Below are 27,932 nucleotides of genomic sequence, written 5' to 3'. Positions count from 1 at the left end.
ATCAGACACGCCGGGCGGCCCCCTCGCATCCAATGGACGGCGAGGTGGGTGGGACTTCCTGCGCCCGTTGCTACGACAAGTCACGGGTCTTCCTTAGCAACCGGTGCTTGGGCGGCGGCGCGGGCCGCGGTGGCGGCGCAGGTGAGGCCAGGCCCGGAGCCCCCTCGTCCTCTTCCCCCTGCTCTGCCCGGGGCTGCTCGCTGAGCCTTTTCCCTCCTCGTTCCCTCTCCTGGGGCTGAGGGCAGCGGGCTGGCGTAAGGGGGCCGCTGAGGGTGTGCGGCCCGCTCAGGCCGTGTTCCGGCGCTCCCCCGTCCCGTCCCGCAGCCCTTGGTTGTGCCGCGGAGGGAGCTTGGCCTTGCCGTGCCCGGTGGCTCCGATCCTTGCCCCCCACCTCCGGCCGGGGCTGTGGCGTGGCCTTCCGGGCCCACGGCTGGCGGGCTGCCCCCCTCTTCTAACCGGCGCAACCGTCTGTCAGCGGCTTCTGCCCAGGGAAACCGCCGCTGGCCCGTGGGGGCACCCCCGGCGGCCTACGGCCCTGAGCACCTGCCGGCGGCAGGCTGGGTGTTGAAGTAGCTCCCGGGGTTTGCCCCGCTGCGGGAGGCCGGTGCCAGTCAGGTGGAGGTTCTGTCCTGTGGAGGCTGTTGTGGGGTCATCTACAGGTCCCGTGGTCCCTGTGTGAAAGCTGGTCATCTTTTAGACTCTGCTTTAGCCAGCAGCTGTACACACTCTGCATAAATGCTTGGTCTGTGTGGCGTTGCCTGGCACCGTGTTCTGTTTTCCCCTTACTGTGAGATCACCCTTGCTTCCTTTAGGTGGGAGAGGAAGGTGGTTTGTTCTGGATGAAAGAACCAGAGGGAAGACTGTGGTGAAATGTTCTGAACCTGCCAGTCAGATGGTGCTGTGCCTCTGCATTGCCCAAGATGAGGCTGGCTGGTAATTAGGCCCAGAAGCACAGTCCAGCATTTTCCCATATGGTCCTCCCCAGCTGACAAATGTTCAGGGATATAAGGAGCAAATGTACAAACCAGACCAAGATGTTCCTGTTAAGCATTTCCGTCCAGACATGTACACTGATCCTGTTCCTAAAATACTCTTACTCTTTGCTTGTCATACGCAGTTTGAAAGTCTCGCAGATAATAGTGTCCTGGGAGAACCTTTTTGGAATTAATCAATAGACATAATGGCTGATGTATTGTTCTCCCTTCCCTTGTTGGAAGCTGTACCGTTACTTGGCTTTTTCCTCCGTGTCGATTGGTGCTTCTGGGAAGTGCTGTGCTCTTGAAGCCTTGTTTGTGGAAAATGATAAGTTTTTAAAATTTGTTTGCATTAATGGTCTGTAAGATAACGCTCTTAAGTGCATGGCTTGTGAAGATGGTACTGAGAAACAGCAAGTAAGCAGGATAGGACAATATTCTCATAATAATTTTATTGGCCTTCCATTTTAATTCAAAGCTTTCTTTCTCTTTCATGTTTGTTTTTGTTCAAGCAGTGTCCTCTGAGCTGGAAATTTTCCCCTCCTGCTGAAGCTGCTCTGCCTGTGTTCACAGAGCTGTGTTCCTCTCAGCTGCCTGTGCCGCAGCACCTTGCTGAGCTCCAGGCCATCCCCACTGCCCCTTCCCGGGGTCACTGTGGAAGTACCATGGCAGACACCGGGGAGGGGAAAAAGGAGGAAGCTGACTATAAAAGACTTCACAGCTTTCCACTGATTAGGGTAAGAAGAGGGATGGATTACGCATTTACCAGTGTTACAGACAAGAAATTCTACATTCATTCTTACCAACCTTCCAAACTAGAATTTCTCCCACTGAGTAGCTGCTGTGAGAATGTACCGGTGGTCCTGTGGAGGGATCCTGGTCATCACTGCTGCTTTCTCCCTGTCCTTGACCTCTGTCAGAGAAATTGATTAGCACCATTGTGTCCCCTGTCTGTTCTGTGTACTGTGCTGCCCCGTCCCTCTCCCCTCAAGTTAGCCAGGGGAAGCCTGGGGCAAAGTGGTTGTCTAATAGAATGAACATGCTGCCTTTGGAGCCTTCTCCTGTGTTGTGGATGCAGCTTGCTTTTTATCCTAGAGGAGCTGGAGTAAGAGACCTTGCCAGCCAGCCAGCCGAACAGAAAGAAAAGTCCGTGTAATTTAGACTTTATGCTTACAGCAATAATTAAGGACTGTGATTGGAGCAGCATTAACATGCTTTCCCTTCATCTTCAGAAAAACCGACAGATGTATCTATCTTCTCCTTTAAGCTGTGCTTACTTAGTGCTAGTCTTAATGTTAGGTAGAGAAGAATTCTGCATTGCTGGTGCAAAGGGGCACTTGTAATGCAGTAAGCCATTTTCCTATTTACTGTTCTCTGAAACAGTGGAAATGCTTGGTGTATGGACAGGCCCCTGTTGTTGGTGATGCCCCCCACCTTGAAGCAAGCATTAAAAGTTGCAGGGACTAGCTGCCTTTTGCCCATACCCAGCAGTCTAGACCCCTGCTATAGTCTGTGCAAAAGTAATAGCTACTTACTGTTGTCTTGTGTCTAGCTCTTATTTTTCTGCTTAGTTCCTCTTGTTTGTTTGCTCTTTCCAGCACACTGACATGCCAGAGGAGATGCGTGTAGAGGCCATGGAGCTGTGCGTTACGGCATGTGAGAAATACGCCACCAACAACGAGGTACTAGCCAAATCCCAAAATGGCCAGCCTTCAGTTGCTGTGGCTCAGGAAACCTGCAGGAGCAGGGCTAAGGGTGCAGGGCAGAGTAGAGTCAAATCCTGACATCCTATTACTCTCTGCACTGAACAAGGGTAGGAGGCAGCAAAGAGCTCGGCTAGATGTTGGATTCGGTTCCTTTTGTCAGCAAGATCCGTACTAGCACTTTGCTTTCCTGCAGGAAGCAGAGATTAGTAGCGATGCTGCCTCCCAGACTGTTACGCCTTCCTGATCCTGCCTTGCCTGTGACATGCTTCTAAATGTTCATAAAATGTTCTGTGTCCTGAGGGCTTGGTTCAGCACTGTGTGGAGACTCCTGTTTTGGGGATGAGTACAGGAAAGTCTTTGAACCTTTAGGTACAGTCTGTTAAAGTCTTCCCTCTCAGCTTTCAGCCTCTTGAATGAAATTACTTGAGACCATATAAATGGGGGAGTGATGTAAAAGTTACAGTCTTTAGAAATGTTGCCCTTAACTTTGAGAACCAACGATAAAGAAAAACACACCTTGCTTCTTGGGCAGGGCACGGGCTGCCTGTTGCCAGAGCAGTTTTGTGTTGGAGCAAGGCAAAGATACAAAGCCAGAGATTCCTTCTGTCCCATCCTACCTGAGACGCTGCATGTCACTGCAAAATCTTCCTCTCCTTTTTTTAGATCAAGCAGGGTGTGATCTGGGAGAAGCAAGCCTTTTAAAAGTTAGCCTAGTTTCAGTGTTTTGGTAATTAGCTGGAGTAAAAGAAAATATGGACTCCTGTAAAAATAGTCACAGCTTAGTGACCTGAATCTTCTCTCATGCTCACTACACCCAGCATAACTCAATCAGCATCTAAATCAGAATTCTTGCTTCAGACTGTGATTGCTAGATGCAGTTCTTTATAATTTCTCCTAGCTGCTGTGTCAGAGGCTGATGAAAACACAAAGACCTGTTTTACCCTTGGGTGTAGCTCTGGGGAGGTCCCAGTTCCTGAAGTGCAGCTGCTATAGCCTGTTGCCCATGACTTGAGTAGTTGTATTAAAGGGAGAAGATGACTAGGGGGATGTTTGCATAAAAACTCACTCCTTGCTCTGTCTCACCCTATGCTCTCCTCCTTAACATTCTGCAGAGTGCTGCCAAGATGATCAAAGAGATGATGGACAAGAAATTTGGGTCCTCCTGGCATGTGGTGATTGGGGAAGGTTTTGGCTTTGAGATCACTCACGAGGTGAAGAATCTGCTGTACATGTTCTTTGGTGGCAGCCTGGCTGTGTGTGTCTGGAAGTGCTCCTGACGTCTGGCGGGGTCCCATACAAGAGATTTCTTGTACGCTGCATTCAAGAGATTTCTTCCTTCTCTTGACAGTTTTGTACAATCTGGAGGTGGGGCTTTTTTTTTTTTAATAGTTAAACATCAAGATTTTTTTTTCATACTGACTTAACAGTTCCATGGGATACATATAGTTGGTGCATGTGTATGTATAAACTTGCTAAGCTGTCCTGTCCTTGCTTATAGGATTTCTCATCTGTCTGTGGCTCTTTCTGGGGTGGTTGAGCCGAAGCAGGAAGGAGATGGGGTGTAGGTATCTCACGACACGCTGCAGAGCCGTGTAGCAACGCTAGGAGGGGGAAGCAAAAGAGAAAAGGTGCTATCTAACCCTACGGGGGTTTTTGTCCTCCCACTTGTTCCACGTCGTGCCCTCTCTTCTCTGCCTTCCCTGCTACCCTGTGGTATGGCTCTGACCGGCACCTGTTTCTCCTCTCTCTGAATGCTGAGCATATCTTCTTTCCCCCTCGCTTTTAAGATGTCCGTACAGAACTGGCAGTGCCAAGGGTCCCCATGGAGGCAGACTGAGCTCGCCCTTCCCCATTTCTTTTGGGAGGGCACAACAGCTGAGCTGCCTGGGTGTAGGAGGTTGCTATGCAAACTGCCCCCTCCTTTCTCACCCACCACACACTGAGATAGCATGAAAACACAGGCAGCTGACGACGCCTGGGGAGTGGGTGAGAACTCTTCATAAGGCTCGAATGCCTCCCTGTCAGTTCTTGGGGGTGTTGTAAGTGCTGTGTACTTTCAGCATCTTGTTTGGAGGCTGGTAGAGGCTCCATGTGAGATATCACTTGGTCATCACAAACCTAACGTCTTTTTGGACTTGCATTCTTTTAGTCTGTTTCATTTTTTAAAGCTGTCAGTGTTGGAGGATGGAATGAACGTAATTGTATGTTACGTATATGGCTTATTTATATAAATCTGGGGAACTGTTTTTACAATAAAAATTTAGTAAAATGTCCTTTTCTGTGTGTTCTAAAATGAAAATCTCAAAGTGGAGCACAAGAAGGAAAAGTAGTTCAGGAAACACAGAAGTAAGTAAGCAATGGTATCGCTCAGGTGGGGGACACTGACAAGTCTCCATCCTGCATGTTGTGTGACCAGGTGACTCATAGGTACCAGAGACGTGGTCATCCTCCCTATTCAGTTCCTTTCACCAGTGCAAGCCGTGACGCTGAGGAAGGTTGCCAGGCCCTCAGTGCTGCTGACCAAAGTCATCAGTCCACACAGCTGTCTAAGCAGTAGCAGCAAGGGAGTGTTCCTGTGTCCTCTGCCCAGCCAGTATGCCCCTGCTCTGACCTTTGGGGTCTCATATGTGTGGCTTCCTTGATTTTCAGACTTTCTTAGCACCTCACCAGCAGTACTGCTGGCACCTCATGTTTTGTGAGAGGCCACACTCTGGCCCATAGTTCAAGTCTGAAGGACCTTTCTGCGTTAGTGCCTGTGGTGGATCAGAATGGTGGAGGGTCTTACAAATCCTTTTGTCCCTTCTCTGAACCTCAGTGTGATGCTAGAGATGTCCTGCCTCCGTTTTATCTTCATCAGGAGCTCTTGTGTAAGCCAGGAATTAGAGTAATACGAAGACAACCAGAAATTATTTCAAATTTGGACCATCTGTGCTGGCTAGGCCTGATGTCCTCTCATATAATTCCTTATTGATCAGGTGGAAAGGAATTGCAGGGTAGGGGGAACACAACTGGTATCATAAGGTAGTTGGTATCACGATACCTGCTCTGTGTGGCAGACCACAGTGGCAGGATTGCTGTGCAGTGTAGAAGAGTCCAAATCCTTTGAGCTTGGTGTGGTTGCTCTGCTTGCTCCAGCTGGCTGCCTTTACATGAAGATAGCACTGTTGACTGGCAGTTTCTGCAGGTGGAAAAGATTATTTTTCTCTTCCACAGCTTTCTGTCTCCTCTGGGTTCGGAGGAAAAGGTAAAGCCAGTGTCTTTGCAGTGCTCTGCATTGGAGCATGATGATACCTTCAGCCATACTATAGTTGTTGTAGTTGTGCCTCTTTAACACTAATGAATAATTAACTGCTGTGTGCATATGCACAGATGTGCTGGTCATGGGCATCTCTGCAGGGTCGTGGTGACCTGCAGATGATCACAGGGAGCTGCTTACCTCAACACACAATCTTTTGGCCTCGCTGCCAGTTTGTTATCTCTCTGGCTGCCAGCTGACCAAAGCTGATGTCTCCATGACCTGCATGGGCAATAAGTGAACACTGACTGCTCCTCAACCTTCTCGAAGCATCAGTGTGCATGTGCAGAGTGAGGCGAGAGCTAGGTGTGAATTTGCAGCAAGTCAGGTCCCGCACTGTAACTCCCCCAAGGTAAGTGCAAGGTAGCTTACAGGGCAGCAGCAGGCTGGTTTTGTTTCCAAATGTCACAGCTTTCCTTCAAGAAGTTACCACGAAGGAGCCGACCCATTTTAGCTGGTGTGCATACCCGTCATTGGCACTGTATGCAAAACCACAAACCTCAACCTCCCAAAATTCAGCTGGATGTGAAGGCCCCTGCTCCAAGGCAAGAGTTCAATAAGATCAATTTTCCTGCCCGTTGCAAGTGGAGCCATGCTGTGCTGGCCCTTGTGTGTTAGGAGAAAGACTTCCGCCCCCTTTTTGCTGTGGAACTGGCACATTTTTGGGCATGCCTGTAATTTTGCGGGGACTACAGTTCATGGATCAGAGATGGCCCCTTGTCCTGTGTTTTCTTGCCAGAGACCCCTCTGTGGATGATGCTTTGGAGCCTCTAGGGCCTAGATGCTTTTGGCTATAAAGCTGCAGTCTCTTGCTGAAGGATTTCTACTTTACAAATTTTCAGCAGAAAGCTGGGGAAGCTGGCAACAGGTGGCTTGCTATTGTGTTCTCCTCTCCCTCTCATCTCCTGTCCCCTGCATCTTGCTGCCATTACCCATCAAAGCATCAGGCTGAGTCAGATGTAGAAAATGAGATGAAAAACACAGGGTGATGCATCGGTGCCAGCCAGTGACCCTTCCTATCCGCCCATCTCAGAGGGCTGTGCTTCGTGACTTCATCCCTCCCCACTGAGGGGAGATGGGCAGCATCATTATCAGCTGCCGGGGAGTCCTGACTTGGTGCCAGCAGTGGAAATGTCTCCGGATGTACGGCTCCTCCTCCACCCCAAGGGTGACTCGAACCTGCTGTGACGCAGGGGGAAGGCGCTGGGAAGATGGAGGAAGAGCTGGAGGGGGGAGATGGGAAGAAAGAGGTGCAAACTCAACTGCTTCTCTGAGATGATGTCATGGCAACAAAGCAAGTCGACGTGCTGTCAGGCGATCGGGGCAGGCTTTGAAGCTCTCCAGCTCTTCCCTGTTGCTGTGGGCTCATGTCTGACTCGCTGAAAAATCTTTTGGTAAATATTTAATGTCAGCATTGAAGTCCTAAGTGGGCAAGTGCCCCACCTAATGCCCCTGCCTCCACTTTCCAATGGGATGCTAAATCAGGGCAGGGGTAGGATTGCAAGTTCCCCCAGCCTGGGGAGGGACTGCCCGTCAGTAGGGTGGCTTCAGCCCCTAGGGTCCCTGTCCCTGTCTGCCTCTAGGATGTGGAGGTATCTATCCCCCTCAACCCAGTTTGGAGCTGGTTTGGGGCACTGAAAGGAGGAGGGTGTCTCCCTCTCCCCTCAGTCTCCCAGGGCTGGCTCTGGAATAAAGAAATCTGTGGCCCTGCTCTGGGAGCCGAGCCCAGCTCCTTTGATGAGAGTGGTTAGCACGTGGGTTTTGTTGGTGTATTTTTTCACTAAGCAATGACCTAACGATCCTGTGTTCCAGCTACAGCTCCTCCTAGGCGCCTTCTTTCCAAACCGTACATCCAGACTGGATCCAGCAAACCTCCCGGAGCAGTGTGTTCCCTTCCCTGGGGAAGCCATCTGCTCCTCTCCGCCCGGCTCCTTCTGCAGGGCTTCAAGCTCGCCAACCAGGCTGGAAAGCTGTCCTCCTCCTCCTCCCTGTTCGCCCTGGCTTCCATCAGCCATCTTGTTAGCGCAAGGCACGGGAAGGGAACGCAGGGCTGAATCTGGGGTGGCTGATGGTGTCAGCCGAAGGCGGTTTCCAGGCAACTGTAGTGCTGTGGGACACGGTGAGCCAAGAACATCAGGAGCACCGCGTTCTTGCTGTACCACCTGGGAGGGGGCCGAGCCCGGGACTGACAGAGCTGGCACGGGATGGTGCAGAGAGGCCAGCGCGAGTGAGAGGGTAGTGCAGGGATGCCAGCAGGGGAGACGGTCTCCAGCGTACCCCCTTATGTCTGCCACTCATCTTACCCTCCCTGGCTTGGAGCAAGGATGTCCAAGCTGGCTGCTGGTACATTACACAGCGAGGAAGGACCGTGTGATGTATGGGATTTCACACGCCCTCTGCATCCTTTGGGAAATAGAAAAGAGGAAAAACATCACTCTAGACTCTGTATCCAAGCCACCAACCTTGTTGCAGGTGGTCCTGTGCTTCTCTGTCCCTTAACAAATCCAAAGGTCTCCCCCTACAAGTCATCAACTGGTTCTGCCCATGCAGCTCAGCTCTGTGTCCATGGATGTCACTGGAAAAGTGAATTTCTTGTGAAAATGGGCTGTCCTGCCCTTCCATAAGCTGCTAGTTCTTCCCCAACACTTGGTGGGTCCTTCTGTCCCTTTGTGCTGATGCCCGAGGCAGCAGGCAGCATCCTCACTCCTGCCTGCTTGCCTCCCCTGCCTGCTTCAGAGGCCCTGGGAGCATCCCTGCCCATGAACCTCACCTGCCCGGCATCCCTTCCGTACACTGCCAGCCCGTATTTTTCCCTCCTATTAATGCTGATACTCACCTCTCCTTCGTTTTACCTAATTTGAGTGGTTTTTGAAGGGGGGGTTGAGTACAAGTGATTTTGAATAGATGGGGGAGTGTGGTAAAATTGCTCTAGCGGAGCAGCAGGAGAAAAACTCTCCTGGGCTATGAGTGTGTGGATGTGATGGACATGGGGAACTGGGCTGAGTGGTGCTGGGCAGGGTGGGTGCTGCAGGAGAGCAGAACCGCCTTAATGCCCTGTATACAAAGAAATGTTCTGCAGCCCTGTGCAGGTGACAGCATAGAGAGATGGGACAGCGTGGGGGTTATCTGCAGTCATTGTTGTCTCCAAGCCAGCCTTGTGGCTATTGATTTGGAACTTGCCCTGTCGTTCACGCTAACCTTGGTGGTGCTAGCTTGCTCCTTATCAGCACTGATAAATCCCATTGCAACCTCCTGCCCCGTCCTGCTGTCAGCCCAGTGGTGTCACCCCTTGAGGTGCCGTGGTGACAGATCTTTCCTGCAACTCTGCCCTTGCACTGGTTGCTCTTTTGCTGCAATGCTCTAAATCCAGGACGCCTCACTCCTATTTTTGCACAGAGGCTGTGGCTGCACCAACTGTCTTTTAGCCCTGGGTGGGTGCCCACCTCTCGCTGAGCATCTCGGCCAAGGAAGGATGCGTTGCCGGCTGCAAACGCTTTTCCAAAGGAAATTTAAAGTCAGCCTCCTCTTTCTCCTGCTCTTGGCCCTCCTGGTACACCTGGCGATGGACTTGGCTCTCCCTGCAGCCCACAAGGCCTGCGGCTGCAACGCAAAAGCACCAAAAGCCTCGGGTGTCCTATCAGGCAGCCCCATGCTGGCCAGCCCCAAAAAGCTGAGCCTGCGAATCCTTCAGGATTTCAGTGGCAGCAACGGCTCCTTGGAGAAAAGCTCCCAGCCACAGGGAGCAGGACTGCATGCAAGGGCTGGAGGGCCAGGGGTCCCACACCAGCACAGAGAGGGACAGACCAAGGGATCAAAGCTGGCGGCACTCTTTGAGCACCCTCTTTACAACATCCCAATCCCGAAGGTGACAGAGAAAGACAAGCTTTTCGTTGTCAACTCCATGGAGAAGTTCAGCCTGCACAGCAGCGGGAGCGACGAATGGTGAGGAGTGAGCTCAGCCCTGGCTTGCTTTTGAGGGGTATGTGGGTTTGAGGGGACAAGTGGCAGCAACCAAACACATCATTTCCCTGCGTAGATCAGCACCCTACCCGAGAGGGGCCCCAATTGCTGAGCACGCTCTTCTTGTGCCTCAAATCCTCTCTTAGCCCAGAATTTCTAGGCTGCTCCCTGGGAGCCTGTAGCACATGGTGAAGTCAAAGGAGACTTGAATTATTCATAGAATTATGCAGGGTATCTTTTAGTTGATCTCCTCGTCTCCTTTCCTTCCCCAATGCAGACTAGCCTTTGGTTTGCCTTTATGTATATGAGGAAGTCCCCACTCCAGACTGCTAACCGGTTTTATTCCCCTCTCCTGACACGGTTGGAGATGCAAAGCCTGCAATATAGGTTACCTCTAACCATGAGACCGTTCCCATCCTGCATTTCGCAGGACATTGTCTGACCTCTTTAGTTTCAGCTTTATGGTGAGCTCACTGTTGCTGGCTGCCTATTTTTATCACTGGACTACTAACCTCTAATTAGGAGGGAAGATATTAAAAGCTTTAGTGTTGATACCCATAGCAGCTTCCTTACGGAAAGCACACCTTCCAAACACGGTGGCTGCTAAAGCTGGGAGAGAATAAAAGCTGGTTTAAGAGCTGGTTACCACAGATGGGCATTTGCCTCTGAGGACCACCTCACCTGTTGGGTAGCCATGGGAGATGGGTCTGGTTTGATGTAATTGGGGCACAGTCTGCATTTTCCTAGAGAGACATATGAATTTGCATTATAGATGCCCTGGGCTGGACTGTCCCATTGCAGTGCCTGTGGGTGCTGGTACAGAGGAGTGGAAGATACCCCCAGGACCCCCACCCTGAATGCCAGCAAAATGCAAATTTGCAGGATGCACAGAGGCAGGGATAGTGCTAGCCCAAACTCATCCTTCCAGGGAAGTCAGGGGTGCACAATAAACCCATCCAAGGGGAACTGGATGGTGAGGGTGGGCGTTCAGGTCAGTGCTGGCGATGGCTTGGAAGCCCTTGCTCCCCCACCCCTGTTTTATGGATGTGTGTGTGTATTCCTGGGAGCTAATCTCTTGGGCAAAATCCATGAGATGAGCTGCTCCAGCAGGGAAATAAAGGCACGGATGAGAGAAACAGGATCAGCTGGGGGATTTTCCATGGGGGATGCAGGGGAAGACACTGAGCCCCCTCTGGCTCTGCTAGCGGGTCTTCCCAGCCACCAGCCATGGGTGGGATCTGCCCAGGTGCCAGGAGCCCCAAGGAGGACACTCAGGGCAGGGGTTTTCACCACCACCCAGGGCTTGTGCTGGGCCTTTCCCCTGCCTCACCCTCCATGAGCCGGCTCCCAGGAAGGGCCTGAGGACGTGGGGCCTGTCCAGTCCCGACTAAACACTGTCGTTGTTGTTGGGGTGGTGGTGGCTGTCGGGCTGCAGGGTCAGCAGCAGTAAAGCCGAGACGCTCCTCCCGACAGGGAAGACGGCCTACGACACCTATCCTACCTGGCTGAAATTCCACGTTGGCATCAACCGCTATGAGCTGTACCCTCGCCAGGACCCCCTGATGCCCACCCTCCTCCAGGATTTGGCCACAAAGAGGATCGTCAGCTCGGGTACCACTTCCCTGCCTGCACCCCTGCCCACACCCCTGCCCCTGCCTGCTGCCTGTCTCCCTCATACCAATGTGGCACCTTTCAGTCCAGAAGTCCGGCGGGACCCAGCTCAAGCTCATCATGACATTCCCAAATTATGGGCAGGCCCTCTTCAAGCCAATGAAGTAAGTAGAGTGGGGGACAACCCCCTACCTCCCACACGTGGTCCCATTAGGCGGCGAGGAGCGGCTGGAGGAGACCATGAGGGAAAAAATGGAGATGTGCTTCATTTGCTACCTCGCTTGAGCCCCCTTACCCCAAAACCTAGGGGAGCGGGATGGTCCCCTTCCCCTCTCCTTCCTTGATGGTGCTTGCAGCAGGCTGGGCGCAGCTTGTGATGGGGTAGTGACCTCCAGTGGTGGAAAGAAGAAGACGGTCCATGAGGACTATCGAGGACTCTCCAGTTAATGAGGGCTTCCCAGCCCTTGGGTTGGGAGCAGGGGGTGCATGGGGGCCTGGCTGGGGGGTTCGGTGCCGCACCCGGCAGGGAGTGACTGGAGGAGACTGGGTCTGGCTGTGTCTCCAGTAGCACTGGGGGCATAAGGTGAGGGGTGGTTTGGAGCCAAACCAGCCTTGGGGTGACCCTGTCTATGGGCATTGCCACCACCCTCCCCTCTTTTCCCAGGCAGACCCGGGACCAGGAGACCCCCATGGATGTCTTCTACTTCTCAGACTTTGAGCGGCACAATGCAGAGATTGCAGCCTTCCACCTGGACAGGTGAGCACAAGCTTTGCATCCAAATTTTCCCTCCCAGGACAGCAAAGTGGCAGAGAAATTCCTCCTTCATCCCACCTCTTCCCTTCTGTTGCAAGGGATACGTGCATCTCATGGTGATTTTAATAACTTGCTGTGAAAAACATCCAGGATCGGCAAGAAATGGTTCTGAGTTCTGTGTTTCAGGATCCTGGATTTCCGGCGAATCCCCCCAGTTTCTGGCCGTTTGGTCAATATAACAAAAGAGATTCGTGACATCACCACGGACAAGAAACTGGCCAAGACTTTCTTCATCTCCCCAGGTGAGTTTTCATGCCATCCATCCTCTCCTGCAGCCACCCGCATGGAGCTCACCTGGAGCTGGCTGCTCCTGCCCTGTCTCCCCCTGCATCAGGGCAAACCATCCCTTTGTAGACTGCTCCAGCTCCCAACGGGTCCCCTGCCACGGAGCTCTGCTCCTCAAGGCCTTCCTTGCCATTGCTTTGCTGGTGGCACGTGGCCACAGCACATGGGGCATCCTCACCCAGCTGGACCACCCTGTATGGGAGTAGAGGGCTCGTTACCTTCCTGCTGTTCGTCAACCTTTGCTTTGTCCCCATGGCCAGCGGGCAACGTCTGCTTCTACGGGGAGTGCTCCTACTACTGCTCCACTGAGCACGCCCTCTGCGGTAAGCCGGACCTTCTGGAGGGTTCCATGGCCGCCCTGCTGCCTGACAAGACCTTGGCCAAGCGCCGCTCCTGGCGCAGCCCCTGGCGCCGCTCCTACCACAAGAGCAAGAAGGCTGAGTGAGCCGGGGCACGGGGAGCACAGGGGGCAGCGGGCATGGAGCAGCAGAGCCATGGGGTGGGAGCAGACCACCCTACAGCTTTCCTCACAGCCCTGTCCCCCACCCTGGCCTCTGCCTGCAGGTGGGAGCTGAACCCCAACTACTGCACTCAGGTGCGAGAGACGCCGCCCTACAACAGGGGCCATCGCCTCCTTGACCTCATCGACATGACAGTCCTCGATTTCCTTATGGGTGAGCCCTGCCGTGCCGGCGCTGGGGGCTGGGGGGGGAACCTCGGGACCAAGAGGCCCAAATGGCTCCATGTCCCATGGCTCTACATCCCATGAAGTTTGTTGGCCAAACCGTTGCTTGGGCTGCAGAGAGCTGCGCTCTTACCCAGAGTGAAAGCAAAGGGCTGTGCTGTTAGGGCATATCCCAGGCAGAAGCTCAAAGACAAGAGATGCCAGGGAGATCCCAGCTGAACAGCCCAGGCACAGGAAACACCTCCTGGCAAGCTCCCATGTGCAGCCCCTGGAGAGCTGGGGCTGGCAGTGATGCTCCCAGGGGCTCGTGCTGCCTCTCCCATCCTTGGGGCAGCTCCTTCTCCCCTGTGCTGTCCCCTGCCATTATCTGACTTGGAGAGCTTCCCGCCTTGTCCCTGGCCACCCAGCCATGTCTTTGCAGTTACTTCTGCTCCATTTGCTGCTGTTGTCCCTCCATGGGGCTGTTGGGTTGAAAAGGGGCCTGGAGGCCCTGGAGGCTCTGCTTGTGTCCCCCCTATGGCCATGGCCACGGGACAGGCACCTCAGAGCTGCCCTCAGACCTTGTCACCAGCCCCTGAGTATCAGTCTTGCACCAGGAGGGTGCTCTGTGTCCCTGCTCCCACCTCCCAGCCCACCAGTCGACGGCAAATGTTTTGCTTCGCTGCAGGCAACATGGACCGGCACCACTACGAGACCTTTGAGAAATTTGGGAACGACACTTTTCTGCTGCACCTGGACAACGGCCGTGGGTAAAGCAGGGGGAGAGGGGGAGGCTGCAATCCTGTCAAAGGGGCCGGGGGAGACCATGAGTCTTGCCAAAATGCACCCCAAGCTGGGCTCTGAACCATGGGGTGATGCCACCCTGACACCGACCGGTGGGCTTCTCCCCCCAGCTTTGGCACACACTCGCGTGATGAACTGTCCATCCTGGCTCCCCTCCAGCAATGCTGCAGGTAAGGGGCTGCTGCTGCCCACCCCAGAGCTGCCATTGGGGTGGGGGTCCCCAGGTTGAAACCTCTCCCTTCTTGTCTTTGTCAGCATCAAGAAGTCAACCTACCTGCGGCTGCAGCTGCTGGCCACTCAGCCCTACCGCCTGAGTGACCTGCTGCAGGAGGCGCTGGCCACTGACCCCCTGGCCCCCATCCTGGCCGAGCCCCACCTGCAGGCGCTGGACCGTCGCCTGGGGAAGGTGCTGGTGGTGGTGGGACGCTGCCTGGCCAGGGCAGCCCACCCAGACGAGGTGCTGGTGGATGACGTGGGGTCCCGGCTGTGATGGAGGGCTTGGTGCCCCACTAAGTTGGGGTGTCTTGGTGCACTGTCGAGGGTGTTGTGGGGACTGGCATGCAGCTCTTGATTCTGTGTAGCTTTGGCTTTCAGCAGCGCCAGAGCCGGCGGTGCCATGTGCTAGGAAAGCGGGCTGTAAGGATAGCCAGTATAGGGAGGGTATTTGAATAAAAAAGGTTGGCCTAGTGGAGAAGACACAAGCTGAGATTTCCCCCACCTGGCTTGTCCTTGTGTGCCTGGACGTGTTGCTTCAGCTCTCCAAAGCCTTTTAGGAAAGGGTAGGGATTTCTCCTGGTTTTGTCCAGCAAGAGCTGCCAAACTCAAGGAGCTGGCAAGCTCCTGCTGCCCCAGCCCTCCCCAGCACGGCAATGCCCTGCTGATCCCCAAAAAGAGAGCTGAGGCTCCCCACTGCCAATGTGGGGAACCTGAGGCACAAGCTCCCAGCCACCTGCCACTTGTCCCTGCCCCGCTCCTCCCACACCCACCTGAAAACCTCCACAGCTCCGGCATCGCCACCTCTGCTGCAGCACTGGGGTTGCAGCAAGGGGACACAAACCCCACTTCCACCCACAGCATCCCCCCAAATCCCCTGGGAACCGCTGCTGGCTCCCTCCCTGCCCAAAAAAGTGGCTCTCAGGAGGGGACGGATTGACCCAGAGCCACGCACCCTATTTAGTGCCTGGTGGCTCAGCACCCAGCTTATCCCCTGAGCCTCCCAGGGAGGTTAATCCACAGCAGGGTTACGTCAGCTGGGGCAGGTGCCATTGCTAAGGCTACCGCCAGTGTCCCCAGGATGGGGCACAGGGCTGGCATCTGCATGGCCAGAGATAAAGGAGCCACCGGGGAGATGTCCTCTGGCCCAGCCAGTCACCCACAGAGCGATGGGAAGCCGCAGGAAAGAGTGAAAAAGGGCGGCTGGCGCAGCGGGAGACAGGGCTGCCCTGGAAAAGCCAGGCGGAGATTTAGGCCGGAACAAAAAATGGGCTCGAAAGGGAGAGAGAAAAAAACCAAAAGCGAGACAAAGAGGATCTGTCCACGTTACACAACAGGACTGGGGACTCTGAATTGGGGTTTGTTGTGACGTGCCCCCCCCGCCCCCGACGCTGGCAGCATGTCCTGCTGCTGCCCTGGCTGCTGCACCAAACCCCGGCACAGGGAGGAAAAGGTTTCAGGGCTGTTCTGCAACAGGTTACTCCCCTTCTGCCAGCTCCATGTTGTTTGACTCTCGCCACGAGTGCCTTTTTGCCTTCACAGCGCTGGCTGGCGAGGCTGTTCCTGCCCTGTGCCCCACAGACACAGCCCCACAACTGCGTCCGGACACGGGTGGCCGGTTCCCCTCTCCTCGCTGAGCCCCCCCGGGAAAATCCCTTTCCAGGGCGCTGTCAGGCTCGGGCCGGGCCGTGGGTGGGCGGCTGTTTTCTCAGCCTGGTGAGTTTGCACAAGGTCCCGGCTGCGCCGCTGCAAGTTCAAGGTCCCACGGGAGCCGCCGGGTTTGGCTCGCACCCCGCTGCCGAGCCGGCCCGGCCGCCTGCGGGGGGAGCGGGATGGTACCGGGGTGCCCGAGGAGCAGCAGAACCCGCCGGCCCGGTCGCGGCGGCGCTGGTAGCGCGTGGGCACCGGGGCGTCGAGCGGCGCTGCCCGTGCCGCGGGGACGGGTTCGGCCCTGCTGCCGCCCCGGGGGCGCGGGGGGGACACGGCTATTTACCAACCCACCGGGGCTGGCAAACCGTCTGTCCCACCAAAACCCAGAGGGGGCCGGGGCCGGGGCGCAGCTCTGCAGCTGGGAGCCCCCATTTTGGCCCTGCATCACCCGTGGGACCAGCCCGGGGGCTGCCCTTGGCCCTGGGGTGGCGGGGAACACACCTCCCGGGCTCAGGCGTTCGGCTCCCCGTGGGCAACCGGGAGGTGGGGGTGGGCTCTCCCCGTCGGCCGCCCCCAGGGGGGATGATAAAAATGAGATAAATAAAGCAAAATAAAATAAAATATGAAAATGACAGTAATAACAATAACAATAACAACAACAATAATAATAATAATAATAATAATAATAATGGCATATCGAGGAGGCCCCTAGAGGCCCGGGGGGTAGCGGCCCCCCCGCCGGCGCGCGCGCGGTGCCGCGAGGCGGGGCGGGCGGGGGGCGGGGCCGGGGCCGCTTCCCCTGCACAACAAAAGGGAGCGCAGCGGCGGCGGCGGCGGCCGGGAGCGGCGTTGCGGGCGGCCGCCCTACGCTGCGTGGCTCGCCGGTGGGTTGGCGTGGGGCGGTGGCGCGGGCGCGGCGGGTTTGCGGGGGGCGGGAGCTGCGGGAGGCACGGCTCGCGCCGGGCGGGGGCTCGGTGGGGCAGGGGCCCTGCCGTCGGGCGGGTGCCGGCGCAGCGGAGGCGGCTGTGACCCTATAAGGGGAGGCGGCGGCGCTGGCTCCGCGGCGGTGGGGGGATGGCCCGGGCCGGCAGACGCCCCTCGGCGGGCTCGTAGCGCCCCCGGCCGCACCGGGCACGCCACGGCCGCCTGCGCGGGAGGGGTTTTCGGTGCGTGCTGGGGTCTCCTTGCACTGACACTTCCCTCTGTTCCCGGCTCCCCAGGTGTACCGTGATACCCGCCCCCCCCTGCCGCCGCCGCCATGTCCCGCCGCAGCCAGCGTCTCATCACCACGCGCTATTACCCCGGGGACGACGATGCCACGACCAGCAGCAGCGGCAGCTCTCTGCTGGGGGGCCAACAGCTCCCCTTCAAGGAGAGCACCGGCAGGTCGGTGGGTTGGGGGGCCGGGTGGGACCCCCTCGTCCCGAGCGCGGCCGGGGCGCTCCATCCCGCGCCGCGGACCGGCCGCCTTCCGGGGGGAACGGGGGGGGGGGGGGGGCGGCAGGGAGTGTGACAGCAAACTCGGTAACTCGCTGCGTGTGGGCACAGCCACCCTGGCACTGGCTGCGACCCCGCCCCGGTAAAGGCGCCGTCTCCCCCCCCCCCGCGCCCTCCCGCCCCGGTGCAGGCGGCCGCCACCGGGTACCGCCGGCGGGAGCTGCGCTGCGAGCGCGGGCCGGAAAACCGCAGCAGCGCGAGCGGAAGCGGCGGCAGCAGCCCCGGCAGGGGCGGGGGGGCCTTTCGCAAGCGGTGGTTGCACCCTGAAACCTGCTGCCATCTGGTACGGGGGAGGGGGGCGGCAAGGGGAAGTGATGCGGCCGAGGGGTGGTTGTGAATTCCCCGGGTGCTCTGTGACCCCACCCCGTAACCGCCCGGGGCCGATGGGGCCGTTCTCGCCCTCGGCAGGACGATCAGGAGGAAATCGAGCAGCACCAAGCGCCTCTCTCCCTCCCCGGGCACCCAAACCTCCTACTACAGCGAGTCCCTGGTGAGCGAGTCCTACCTGGGGGGCAGCCGGGGCCTCGCCGCCCTGGGCAGCTCTGTGCTGGATGATGCCCTGGACAGCAGCACATACTGGGGTGAGCCCGTCCTCCTTCCCACGGCAGCTGGGGACCCCCCTGGGCATCGGGGGGGGGTGGGGGGGTGGCGTTGGGGCAGGCCCCCCAGGCTAGCCGATGAGGTTGTCCCCTGTGAGGGGTGGTGGTGAGTGGTTTCTCAGGGGGATGCTGTTTTGGGGCCAGGTGGGGAGCTTTCCAGCAGGAGGAGAAGAGGCGTAGGGGACGCAGAGTCCAGCAAGATCAATGGGCTGTTGGAGAGCAAGATGTATGACACCTACGCCTCTTCGTCTGGGTACTCCTCGGAAGACGACTACGCAGGTAGGGATGCACCAGCCTCTCTGCAGTGGCAGCGGTGCTGGAGGAGATGTCCTCAAGGGGACCAGCCCAGGACATGGCTGTGCCCAGGGTGCTGCCAGCCGCCTTTGCATGCCACCCCCTGTGCAAAGCTTTTGCCCTGGGCAATGCACAGGGGCACAGACTCTCTTTTAGTGACTTACTGCCCCGCTTCTTCCTTTCCAGGTCAACTCTACTCTGGCCAGAGTAGCTCTGGGTCGGGGCTGAGGACCGCAGCCTCTCGAGTAGGCTCCTTCCTCTGGCAGGTGCTCACCTCCCCAGGTGAGTGGAGGACTGGGGGTGGGGGTGGGGGTGCTCTAGCAGCACCTTTCTCCCATCAGCATCTCTGTTCTCCGTGTGCCATGTGTGCTGCTCCTTGCTTGGGTAGAGGGGTTTTATCCCCCTCTGTGGGAGCATCCTCTGGGATGGAGGGATCCTCTGTTGGACTCTGCCTGAGGCTTGGTTTCTCTCCTGGCAGTCCGGTTCGTGGGGTGGCTGTTCTCAGGACTGGCAGCTGCCTGGCACCGCCTCACCGGCACAGCTCCCCACACGGGTGGCGTCCCCTTCTCTAGGTGAGTGTGGTGGCAGGACAGCAGGGTGGGGGAGGCCTGGGGAAAACCTGCAGGATCTCAGAGAGGGGCTGCCCCACAGAGCCCAGCATGGTGGGGTGGGCGTCTTGTGCCAGAGCCCGGTTGGGCTTTGCTTTCCCTCTGCCCCCATCCAGAGGAGCACTGCAGTGGGGGAACGTGGCTGCAGTCCTACAGGCACCTCTTTGTGCTCCAGGCGCTACCCATGGCTGAAGAGGTCCCTGCTTCTGCTGCTGCTCCTCCTGCTCCTTGCTGTTGCTGCCTACGGTGAGTTGGCCTGGCTCAATCTGTTGCCCTGATGTCTGGGGCAGTGCAGAGCATCCCACTGCTGTATGTGGGGGATGGGATGGCCCTAAGCTCAGTGCTTATAGCTCCTTGTACCCTGGTGCATCTGCACCCTTGTGCTGGGGCTTCCTGGTAACCCCAGGTGATGCTGATATGGCTGTGCCTCTGCATGTCCGCCCTGTCCCCTGCTGTGGCCCATCACTGGCTTGCCTTTTTAACCATCTCATCCCCCCGATTGCTCAGGAGCTTGGTACTTCTACCCATACGGGCTGTCGACATTCAGCCTCCCCACCTTCTCGTGGTGGGGAGCTGGAAAGCTTTCCTCCTCTGATGTGCCTGGAGCAGGGGACCTGACCGCACTGGACCAGGTAAGGCATAGCGGTGGCCCAGGTGACTTGCAGTGAGAGCTGGGACAGTGTGTTCTGTGTCTGAAAGAACCCTTCCAGGGGATGGGGAGGTGCTGGGGGTTGGTGGAGATGTCTCCCCCAGCTTGTCGCCATCTCACTCTGGGGGTGTCCCAGGAATGGAGCAGGACCAATATCTGCTGGCTGCTGGGAAGCAGCAGATGAATAAAGTGCCACTGACGCTGGGGACCAGGTGGCCTAGGTCCTCTTTCACTGGGATCCCTGTGGAGCAGGTGGTCCCCAGCTCCCTGTGGGGGCTGCATTGTGCCCTGCCTTTGCCACTGCAGGGGCTTCGGGGGGAGCACCGGCTCCTGGCTCGCTTCCAGGCCCTGGAGAAGCGCTTTGAGGCACTGGAGGCTGAGGTGTCACGGTGGGAGCTGCAGCGGGGGGCAGCAGCGGTGGCAGCAGGGGGAGAGCCGCCCTCAGGGGACATCTTGGCATTGCTGGAGGGACTGATGAGCCGCCGGGATACAGGGCTGAAGGAGCATCTCCGCACTGACATGACCAGCCACCTCCAGGTGAGGGGCGTGAGGGGCACATGGGGACTTGGGTGCGTGTGGGTTTGGACTCTGATGTTCCCCCATGTTCCCCTCACCCTGCAGGGTGAGCTGGATGCCCTCCGAACTCAGGTGCAGAGGGATTTAGACGAGCGCCTGGGGAAGATGGCACAAGCCTCTTTGGTAAGGGGGTGAGCGTGTGGTGGTACCTGGGCAGGGACATCCTCACCACTGGCATCATAGGTCTCACAGCTTCCCCTTCTCCTGGCAGGAGATGGAGGCACGCTTGATGGAGCTGAACTCGAAGTGGCGGAGGTAACGCTGGCTGCCAGGGCAGAGATGCTGCTGCTCTGTTAGGGGCAGGCAGGTAGCAGGGTGAAATCCCCACGGCGAGGCTTAGGAGGGGTTTCCAGGTCTAGTCTGTTTGAGGCAAAGGAGAGGTTGAGTGCTATGGTCTTGGCGGGGGAGGGGAGGGATGGATATGCAAGTATGTCGGCAAGAAAGTGCTCTGGTGGGTGGCAGGGCTCAAAAGGCAGTTGCAGCAAATGACCTTTGCCACCATCATTTTGCATCGCTGTGAGGACTGTGGCCCTTCAGCCAAGGAGCAAGCTGGGGATGCTTTCCCGCAGGATGCAGTAGAAAAGGTCACTGCCACAGGAATTGAAACAGTTTGGAGCAGGTGATGGGGGATGAACCTCCTCCCCCAAATTGCAGAGGGGAGTTGGGACTGTCAGCGTGAGGTTTTGTTGCCTTTCTCCCGGCACAGCTCAGCGCAGGAGAGCCTGCAAGGGAGCTTCCAGCAGGAGGTGGGTGAGCTGGAGCAGGAGGTGGCAGCGCTGAGGAGGGAGCTGGCAGGTCTCAAGTCGGACCAGGAGGTGATGGGGAAGAACGTGGAGGGGATGCTGGAGCAACTGAAGGCGGTGCGGGCTGATGTGAGTCCTCCAATCCTCACCCTGTTTGGCAGAGGGAGGCATGAGGATGCCTGCCCCAGGGCTGAGCTCTGTCCCCACTGTTTCAGGTGGAAACGCAGTTCCCGGCGTGGGTCAGTCAGTTCCTGTCACAGTCCCGGCGGGATGGTGCCGCTGGCCTCATTCTCCAGCGTGAAGACTTGCAAGCGGAGCTCCAGGCCCTGGAACACAAGATCCTGGCCAAAGTCTTGGAAGACCGGAGGCTGTCGGCACGGGATGCTCAGGCTGGTATTGGAGTGGCCCTGCAGCAAGCGGGGACTGCGGGGGTGACAGAGGAGGTGAGTGCTGGCCTGAGCCCCAGGGACATGATGGTGACCACAGGTGTGGAACTGGGGGCTGTGCCCCACTGTGTGTGTGCTGGGGTGGGGCTGGCATACATGCCTGGCAGATGGCAGAGCTGTAAGGACAGCCATTACAGCTGGGACATCGATCTTGGCCCCAATCACAGCTGGCAAGAGCATCCCTGAAACTCCTTCATCCCTTCTCTGTTGCCAGCCTGTCCTGGGCTGTGCCTGCACCCTGCCCCAGAAGAGGTCGCAGGTGGCCAAATCCCCATGCCTGTGAGACTGTGGCTGTCTCAAAATCCAAGTTCCTGCTCAAGCATCAGAAGGTGGGGCAGGTGCTAGTGAGGTTTCCATGGGTTGAGCATCTTGCTTACCCTTGTCCTCCAGCAGTGCTGCAGAGTCATTTGGGACAAAGCATTTCAGCAAAATGACACCAAGGGAAAAAATGAGCCTGCTTGCTTTGGAAGAAGTTGCTGGCAATTCCCTGCGGAGGTAGTGGAGGGAGGGATCAAGCTGGGATTAGCAGGCCCTACAGTCTGTGCAAGCTTCATGCATGCCATAAAGTTTAGATCCACAGTGGTGTTGCAGGGTCCCAGCTCCTGGGGCTGGGTTTGGCTCCAGAAGCATGCTCTGGCCTGCTCTCCCTTTTCCAGATGCGCAGAGCTCTCATCGATCCTGCAGGTTGGGGCAGGAGGAGCCAGCAGATGATGCTGGGGAGGACTGGGTGGGCTGTCAGGTTGCCTGGTACCCACTGGGGGAATACCCCTCCTCCCCTGGGGCCAACCCCTCTTTCCGGATGGGGATGAGGGAGCCCAGCCTGCCTGGGTGCTGCCCTTTCATTGCACAGCTCCTCTCGTCTGGAGTATTTTTAGCAACCTCTGATGAGGCTTCCCAGCCAAATGCGTGTCCTCTCATTTTTGCCACGGTGATTCATCCCCTGGCTGTTCTGTGGGAAGGTCCTTGCGCCCTCTCTGTCCCTGCAGGGTGGAGGCGGGTGGGGAGCAGGATGCCTGCCCTGGCCCTTCACCCGTCTTGTGCCCTCTGCTCCTGCTGCAGCAAGTGCATCTTATCGTGGACCAGGCCCTGAAGCGCTACAGTGAGGACCGCGTGGGGATGGTTGACTACGCCCTGGAGTCAGCAGGTGGGTGGTGGGGGAGACTTGCCCACCCTGGATGAGCCAGCCATCCTGGGGAGGGGACCACAGGGTGCTGGCACCCAGCTTATCTGCTGTCCTCCCCTCTCCATGCCAGGGGCCAGCGTCATCAACACCCGCTGCTCAGAGACCTATGAGACACAGACGGCACTGCTGAGCTTGTTTGGCATCCCCCTGTGGTTCCACTCACAGTCCCCCCGTGTCATCCTGCAGGTGGGCACCGGCGGGGCGAGACCCCACTGACAGGGAGGACCAGCCAGGCTGGTTCTCACGTGGGCTTGGTGGGTTTTATTGGGCTCTTGCTGTCACTCTAAGCAAGCGGCCAGGCTGATGTTGGGATGGAGGAGAATGTCACTGATGGTGATAACATTGCTGGTGTCTTGCTTCTGTGTTCGTAGCCAGATGTCAACCCTGGGAACTGCTGGGCATTTCGTGGGTCTCAGGGCTTTGCTGTCATCCGCCTCTCCAGCATCATCCGCCCCACAGCCGTGACACTGGAGCACATCCCGAAAGCCCTCTCGCCCCAGGGGACCATTCCCAGTGCCCCCAAGGATTTCGCTGTTTATGTGAGTGCCCTTGCCCAGACTGGAGGGAGGACTGGGGGGATGTGGTGGGAGGGTGCCATGGTGGAGAAGGGCATGGGGGGAGAGGGCTGGTGAGCCCCACACCTGGCTGTGAAGTACTCTGGGGGGCTGCTCTTATCCTGAAGAGGAGGAAGAAGCAGTACTGGGGGGGGTAGGAGAGGGAGAGCACTGGGCTTTCAGGAAGCATTTTGGGTGACACTGGGAGAGAGGCAATCGAGTAGGTGTAACTTTTGGTCTTCTCCCCCTGCCCCATCCCGCCCCACTGGCCCCTGGCCCTGTTTGTCTCTTTTGGCCTGGAAGAGCAGGAGCAGGGGCCAAGCGTGCCTGCTTCTCTGTCTCCTGCTTCTGCCCTGGGTGCAGTCATTGTCTCTGGTCTCCCTGTCTGATCGCCCCGGTTTTCCCTTTCTGCTTCCCTGTCCCTCTGTAGGGCTTGAAGGAGGAGGGAGAGGATGAGGGTCTTCTCCTTGGGCAGTTCACCTACAACCATGATGGTGACCCCATCCAAACGTTTTACTTGGAGGTAAGTGCTTTGCTGTCAGAGCACCTGACCCCAAGAAGAAAATGGGGCTTGTGGGGTCTTTGAGCCTGTGAGAGTTCTCAAAGGCTCAGGTGTTTTTCCTTCCTCCTCTCCCCAAGGGCAATGCTGTGGGCACATACCAGCTGGTGGAGCTCCGGGTGCTGAGCAATTGGGGCCACCCCAAATACACCTGCATCTACCGCTTCCGCGTGCACGGGGAGCCAGCGCACTGACCCCCAGCTCCTGCGAGGGACGAGGATGCTGCCGGGCTGACAGCAGGAGGGGATGCGTCTGGTTCGCTGCTTTGCACGTAGAAATCCTGGGATGTGCCAGCAGCTGCCCTGGGGAGCTGCTCCCCTCGGGGGAGGAGAAGAGCTGGCGTTTAAGGGGTGAAGCTTTCACTCGTCCAAGGACTGGGGTGGCGAGGCAAGAGCATCCCACGTGGGTCCTAGCGCAGCCTGGCTTGTTTTCTGTGCGTACTGGACGTTTTAACTTTTTAAGCTAATTTTTTTATCGGGTCTGCGCAGCCCCTCATCCCTGTTTGTCTGCTCCTTTCTGATGGTGTGCGGAGCGTCGCTGGGGCTTGGGGAAAGGGGTACGTAACTTTGCAACGTGCTTCATGCAGGCTTGGGCGTGATGGGGTATATGGGACTGCGCTGACCAGCTCAGTGCCACGGGAGTAGGTAGGAGCCACCAGTCATGGCCACCGAGTGGCCCCCCTCCACGTGGGGCCACTCCTCCTGCCTCGGTGATGGTTCAAGTGAAAATCTTCAGACCTCCAATGCTGGGCTGGCAGAGGGGAAATAAGGCAGTATTAACGAAGTATTAATGTAAAACTAACGGTTTAGGACAGCAGGAGGGGAGAAATTCAGCGTGTGTTGGTGGCGGAGCCTGCCCTGGTGCCGCTGCCCATCTGCTTGAGCGCTCCCGCTGCCAGCGGCTGTGGTGGGTCTCGGCAATGCCATTGGGCCCCCGTCTCCATGGTATTAGGGTTGATGATGCTATTGAAAACTCCTGTTGCCTGCTTCCCTTTTGAGTTTTTTTTTTTGTCTTTTTAAGTGGGGGGAAGGTGGGGGGGTGGGAAGGAGTTATTTTCCAGTTGGGGTGTTTGGGATTATTTTTTTGTAGTAACAAAGGGGGGTGGGGTGAGGGGGAGACTTTTTCCATGCAGTTTCTACTTAACCAGAGAATGTTACATGGTGCCACTTGGGCGAGTGGCTTAGATGCAGAGGGCTAGAGCTTTGTTTAGTAGGCGAATAGTGCACACAGTAGGATAAGCTAGAATAAGATGAGCAGAGCTGTTTAAAATATGGGCCTAGAGTTGTTGGTGGCTTAGTAGCTAGACCTGGGAGGCAAGGTCCTCTGGACCTTGGACTGCTGCTTGGCAGGGTGCCAGAGGCATTCCTGCCTTCCCTTGCTCTGGAGATGCCCTCCGAGACTGCAACGCATGGCTGTGGCCCCTTGCCTGCGGCTGCATCTGTACATAGGCGACTTTGCAGCGAGCAGGAGCTGCTGCCCCAGTGCTTGGCATGAATCCCTCTGTGCCTCAGTGGTCTCTTGGGTGGGAGATGGGGCAATCCCCAGGGCCTGCAGGTGCCAGCATGCTTCTGCACCTTGGGGAGCAACAGGGCCTCCCCCTACCTGCAGTGCTCAGGGCCGTCTCCGACACCTCCCGGTCCCTGATGGCAGATGGCTGGCACAGGCTGACCTCCTTTCTCTTGGAAGGGTTCCCTTTCCCTCCTGCCTTCTCCTCCCTGGCATAGCTTGGTTCCCTGAGCCCTGGGCTGCAGAGGACTGTGCCAGAGCAGGATGGGGCGTTCTGCCTGCAGCGGGCGCGTAGATCCTGCCAGTACCGCTGGGGGGGAGCCGTGGCAGGGCACTGCAGGCGGGATGCACAGGGACCTTCCCCAGGCTGAGGAGTGCCAGGGCCATCTGGCTGCCTCACCTCCTGGCTGCCTGCATCATGCTCTAGTTTGGCTTATGTCCTTGGGTGGCATTATACAGCCTCCACACTTGTGTTTTGTTGAAAGAAAAGCTAAAGGGCTCATCTTTAGCATTTCAGCCCTGTCTGATGCTGGCATCATCCTTTCCCTGGGACTGTCCTTTCCTGGGCACAGGCGGGGCACCATGAATTGATGCCCATTCTGTTCTTCCCTGCTTGAAGCACTGTAGGGCAAGGGACATAGAGAAAAGGGGCTGAAGAAGTGTCTCCCTTCATCGTGCCCTGATGTGTGCTGAGCCCTGAGCTCCTCAGTACCAGCCCCAGGGGATGAGTATGATGGCAGCGTGCCCTTTCTGGAGGGGTCTGCTTACTCCAAGCAAGGAAAGCAAGCCCAAAGGATGCAGCCCCCTCTCTAACAAGTTAAGTTACTCCATGTAACCCTCTGCAGAGCTGGGAGGCCCTGCTCCTGGGAAAAAGCAGTCCTGCTGCCAGATCCAGTGATGATAAATTCTCTCCTATACTGAGTGTAGTCTTAATTCTTGGCAGCAATAGCCAAAGTTATTTTAAACTTGTCTACAGCTGTGTGCTTGCCTTGGAGTCATGTCCATGAGTACCCTGTGCACATAGAGTTCTGCTTTTGTGTATGTCTGGACCTGTCCCAGGCTCAGCAGAGTAGCTCCTGTATTTAATTGAATGATAAAGAGAGAGCAGTGATTAAGCTCTCCCCCTTCCCCAGGGGTTCTCTGGCTGCTGGAGCAAATGCCATAACCATGAGGCTGGAAAACCTCCTTTTTTAATGTCCTTTCTGGCTCCCTGGCTGCCAGGGTAGATGGGGTCTTTGCCCAAGAAAAAATGTTTTTTATAGTACATCAGGCACACTGGTGAGAGGTGGGAAAGAGTGACCTCTTTTCCTGAGAATGGAGTTGGAGCAGGGTCTCTGCCCCTTCCGAGGGGGTGTTAACTTGCTGGCTGTGGGGTGGGGAGCATCTGGCTTTACAAGACAAGCTTGCCCTGTCCCTGGGAGATGAAAGTTTCTGCTGTTCTGAGGCAAAAACTCCTGGAGATACCAGTGAGAGGAGGTCACCCTGGGGGCTTATGCCCTTCTCTAAGGGATAGTGCTGGTTTTGGAGGCCTCACCGTGCTGACTGCTGAGGATCCCGGAAAGGCATGCTGAGGCTATGTGCAGTTTCTCAGCCCCCAAATGCTGCACTGGTGCAGGGCTGCAGCCTGAGCGCCCGCATGGAAGCGCCTGGCCAGCTGCCTCTCCCGCAGCAGCTTGCAGGATTTCTGCAACACTTATCTGAGCTGCCAAGAAAAAGAGGGCACATTAAACTGCTGCTTCAGCATGTGTGCCCAGGGGTACTTAATCCTAGTGCTGATGCAGATGAGCCTGGTGAGGCAGGAGAAACATGAAACAGCTGTCAGAGCAGACTTCCCTTATTTACTCCCATTTCCCTCCTCAGTTTGCCCTACACATGTGTTATGAATTAGCCCTGCAGAAACAGATGGTTACAGGCAGGAGATGAGTTTGTGTTTGATGCTGTAGCCTGTTGCAAATGCTGCACTGTTTTGTTCATTCTATTTTTTAATCAACAGATTGTAATTTATGCCTATGCAAAGAAAAAAAAAGACCAAGACAAATAAATTATATCAAAACTGCTGTGACTGTTTTGAGTGTTTTGCAGGTGAATTTGCTGGTGGGCAAGGCCGAAGGCTGCAAAAAGGAAATTGGATTACTAGGGCTTGGGCTTGAGGAAGGTCATGCTGTTATCTTAATATCCAGGATGGTCTGGAGGCAGGCTTCTGTTGAGTGCCCATGCAGCTCCTTCCAGAAGACCACCCTAGAGAAAAGCTTGTTCTCTGCTGGCCCTGGACCAGCCATCTGCAGGAGGAGGGGGGCTGCATGGGCCTTTGCTCCAGCTACCAGCCCAACAGTTACCTGTGAGAGGGCTGTGCAGGGCAGGAAAGAGCCTTTGTGAATGTCTGAGATTAGGAGGAGGCAAGAAAAGGCCCATTCCAAGCCCTGGAGAGTCCCTCTGTGTTTACAAAAATGGGTAAGGTGCAAGTCATAGTGAGGGCCCAGGGAGCACAAACGTACACAGGCAGTGGAAGTGCTGCACTAAACCTGCATCCTCCCGTGGAGCTGGCCCCAAATGATTTGCCATAGCAGCTCTTAGACACATATGTACACACCTAACAGCATAGCTCACGCCATGCAAGTGTTCTGATTTCACTACTCTGCCACTGAGAAGCACTAAATCTTAGAGTAAAAGCTGTCAGGGGCTATGCAGAGGCTCAGCGGCAGCTCTCCTACAGCATGGCATGCCCTCCCCTGCCATCACGAT

The 27,932-nt window shown here is 56.7% G+C and overlaps 3 protein-coding genes across 5 annotated transcripts; all 3 read left to right on the top strand.

The window, feature by feature from the left end:
• Positions 1-69: 69 nt before the first annotated feature.
• On the top strand, positions 70-4,953 carry DNAL4 (dynein axonemal light chain 4). 2 transcript variants are annotated; one of them, XM_005446746.3, is made up of 4 exons: positions 70-141; positions 1,490-1,711; positions 2,573-2,656; positions 3,793-4,953. In XM_005446746.3, the coding sequence occupies exons 2-4, from the start codon at positions 1,640-1,642 to the stop codon at positions 3,955-3,957; spliced, it is 321 nt and encodes a 106-aa protein (XP_005446803.1). In that variant the 5' UTR covers positions 70-141; positions 1,490-1,639; the 3' UTR covers positions 3,958-4,953. The 2 variants fall into 2 exon arrangements, with proteins under 2 accessions (XP_005446803.1, XP_027671877.1); XM_027816076.2 differs by having other exon boundaries at positions 1,487-1,711.
• A 4,442-nt stretch (positions 4,954-9,395) lies between these two features.
• On the top strand, positions 9,396-14,804 carry LOC102055520 (extracellular serine/threonine protein kinase FAM20C-like). Its single transcript, XM_055712036.1, has 10 exons — positions 9,396-9,917; positions 11,371-11,546; positions 11,632-11,710; positions 12,211-12,303; positions 12,487-12,602; positions 12,906-13,086; positions 13,210-13,319; positions 13,998-14,079; positions 14,224-14,283; positions 14,369-14,804. Exons 1-10 carry the CDS (start codon positions 9,448-9,450, stop codon positions 14,601-14,603), a joined length of 1,602 nt encoding a protein of 533 aa, XP_055568011.1. The 5' UTR covers positions 9,396-9,447; the 3' UTR covers positions 14,604-14,804.
• Positions 14,805-16,749: 1,945 nt separating this feature from the next.
• On the top strand, positions 16,750-27,247 carry SUN2 (Sad1 and UNC84 domain containing 2). 2 transcript variants are annotated; one of them, XM_055711018.1, is made up of 18 exons: positions 16,751-16,860; positions 17,197-17,362; positions 17,882-18,054; positions 18,217-18,351; positions 18,553-18,648; positions 18,845-18,938; positions 19,150-19,220; positions 19,482-19,606; positions 19,930-20,160; positions 20,245-20,322; positions 20,411-20,454; positions 20,906-21,071; positions 21,158-21,385; positions 22,448-22,532; positions 22,642-22,757; positions 22,943-23,110; positions 23,556-23,648; positions 23,765-27,247. In XM_055711018.1, exons 2-18 carry the CDS (start codon positions 17,235-17,237, stop codon positions 23,876-23,878), a joined length of 2,145 nt encoding a protein of 714 aa, XP_055566993.1. In that variant the 5' UTR covers positions 16,751-16,860; positions 17,197-17,234; the 3' UTR covers positions 23,879-27,247. The 2 variants fall into 2 exon arrangements, 1 of the variants encoding a protein (XP_055566993.1); XR_008732350.1 differs by lacking the exon at positions 23,765-27,247 and having other exon boundaries at positions 16,750-16,860; positions 22,947-23,110.
• The last annotated feature ends 685 nt before the right edge of the window (positions 27,248-27,932 follow it).

This window comes from Falco cherrug, chromosome 5 (genome assembly GCF_023634085.1).
Source record: "Falco cherrug isolate bFalChe1 chromosome 5, bFalChe1.pri, whole genome shotgun sequence".
NCBI classification, from domain to species: Eukaryota; Metazoa; Chordata; class Aves; order Falconiformes; family Falconidae; genus Falco; species Falco cherrug.
The sequence above is the reverse complement of the archived record's forward strand: the minus strand, read 5'-3'. Positions and strand labels throughout refer to the sequence as shown.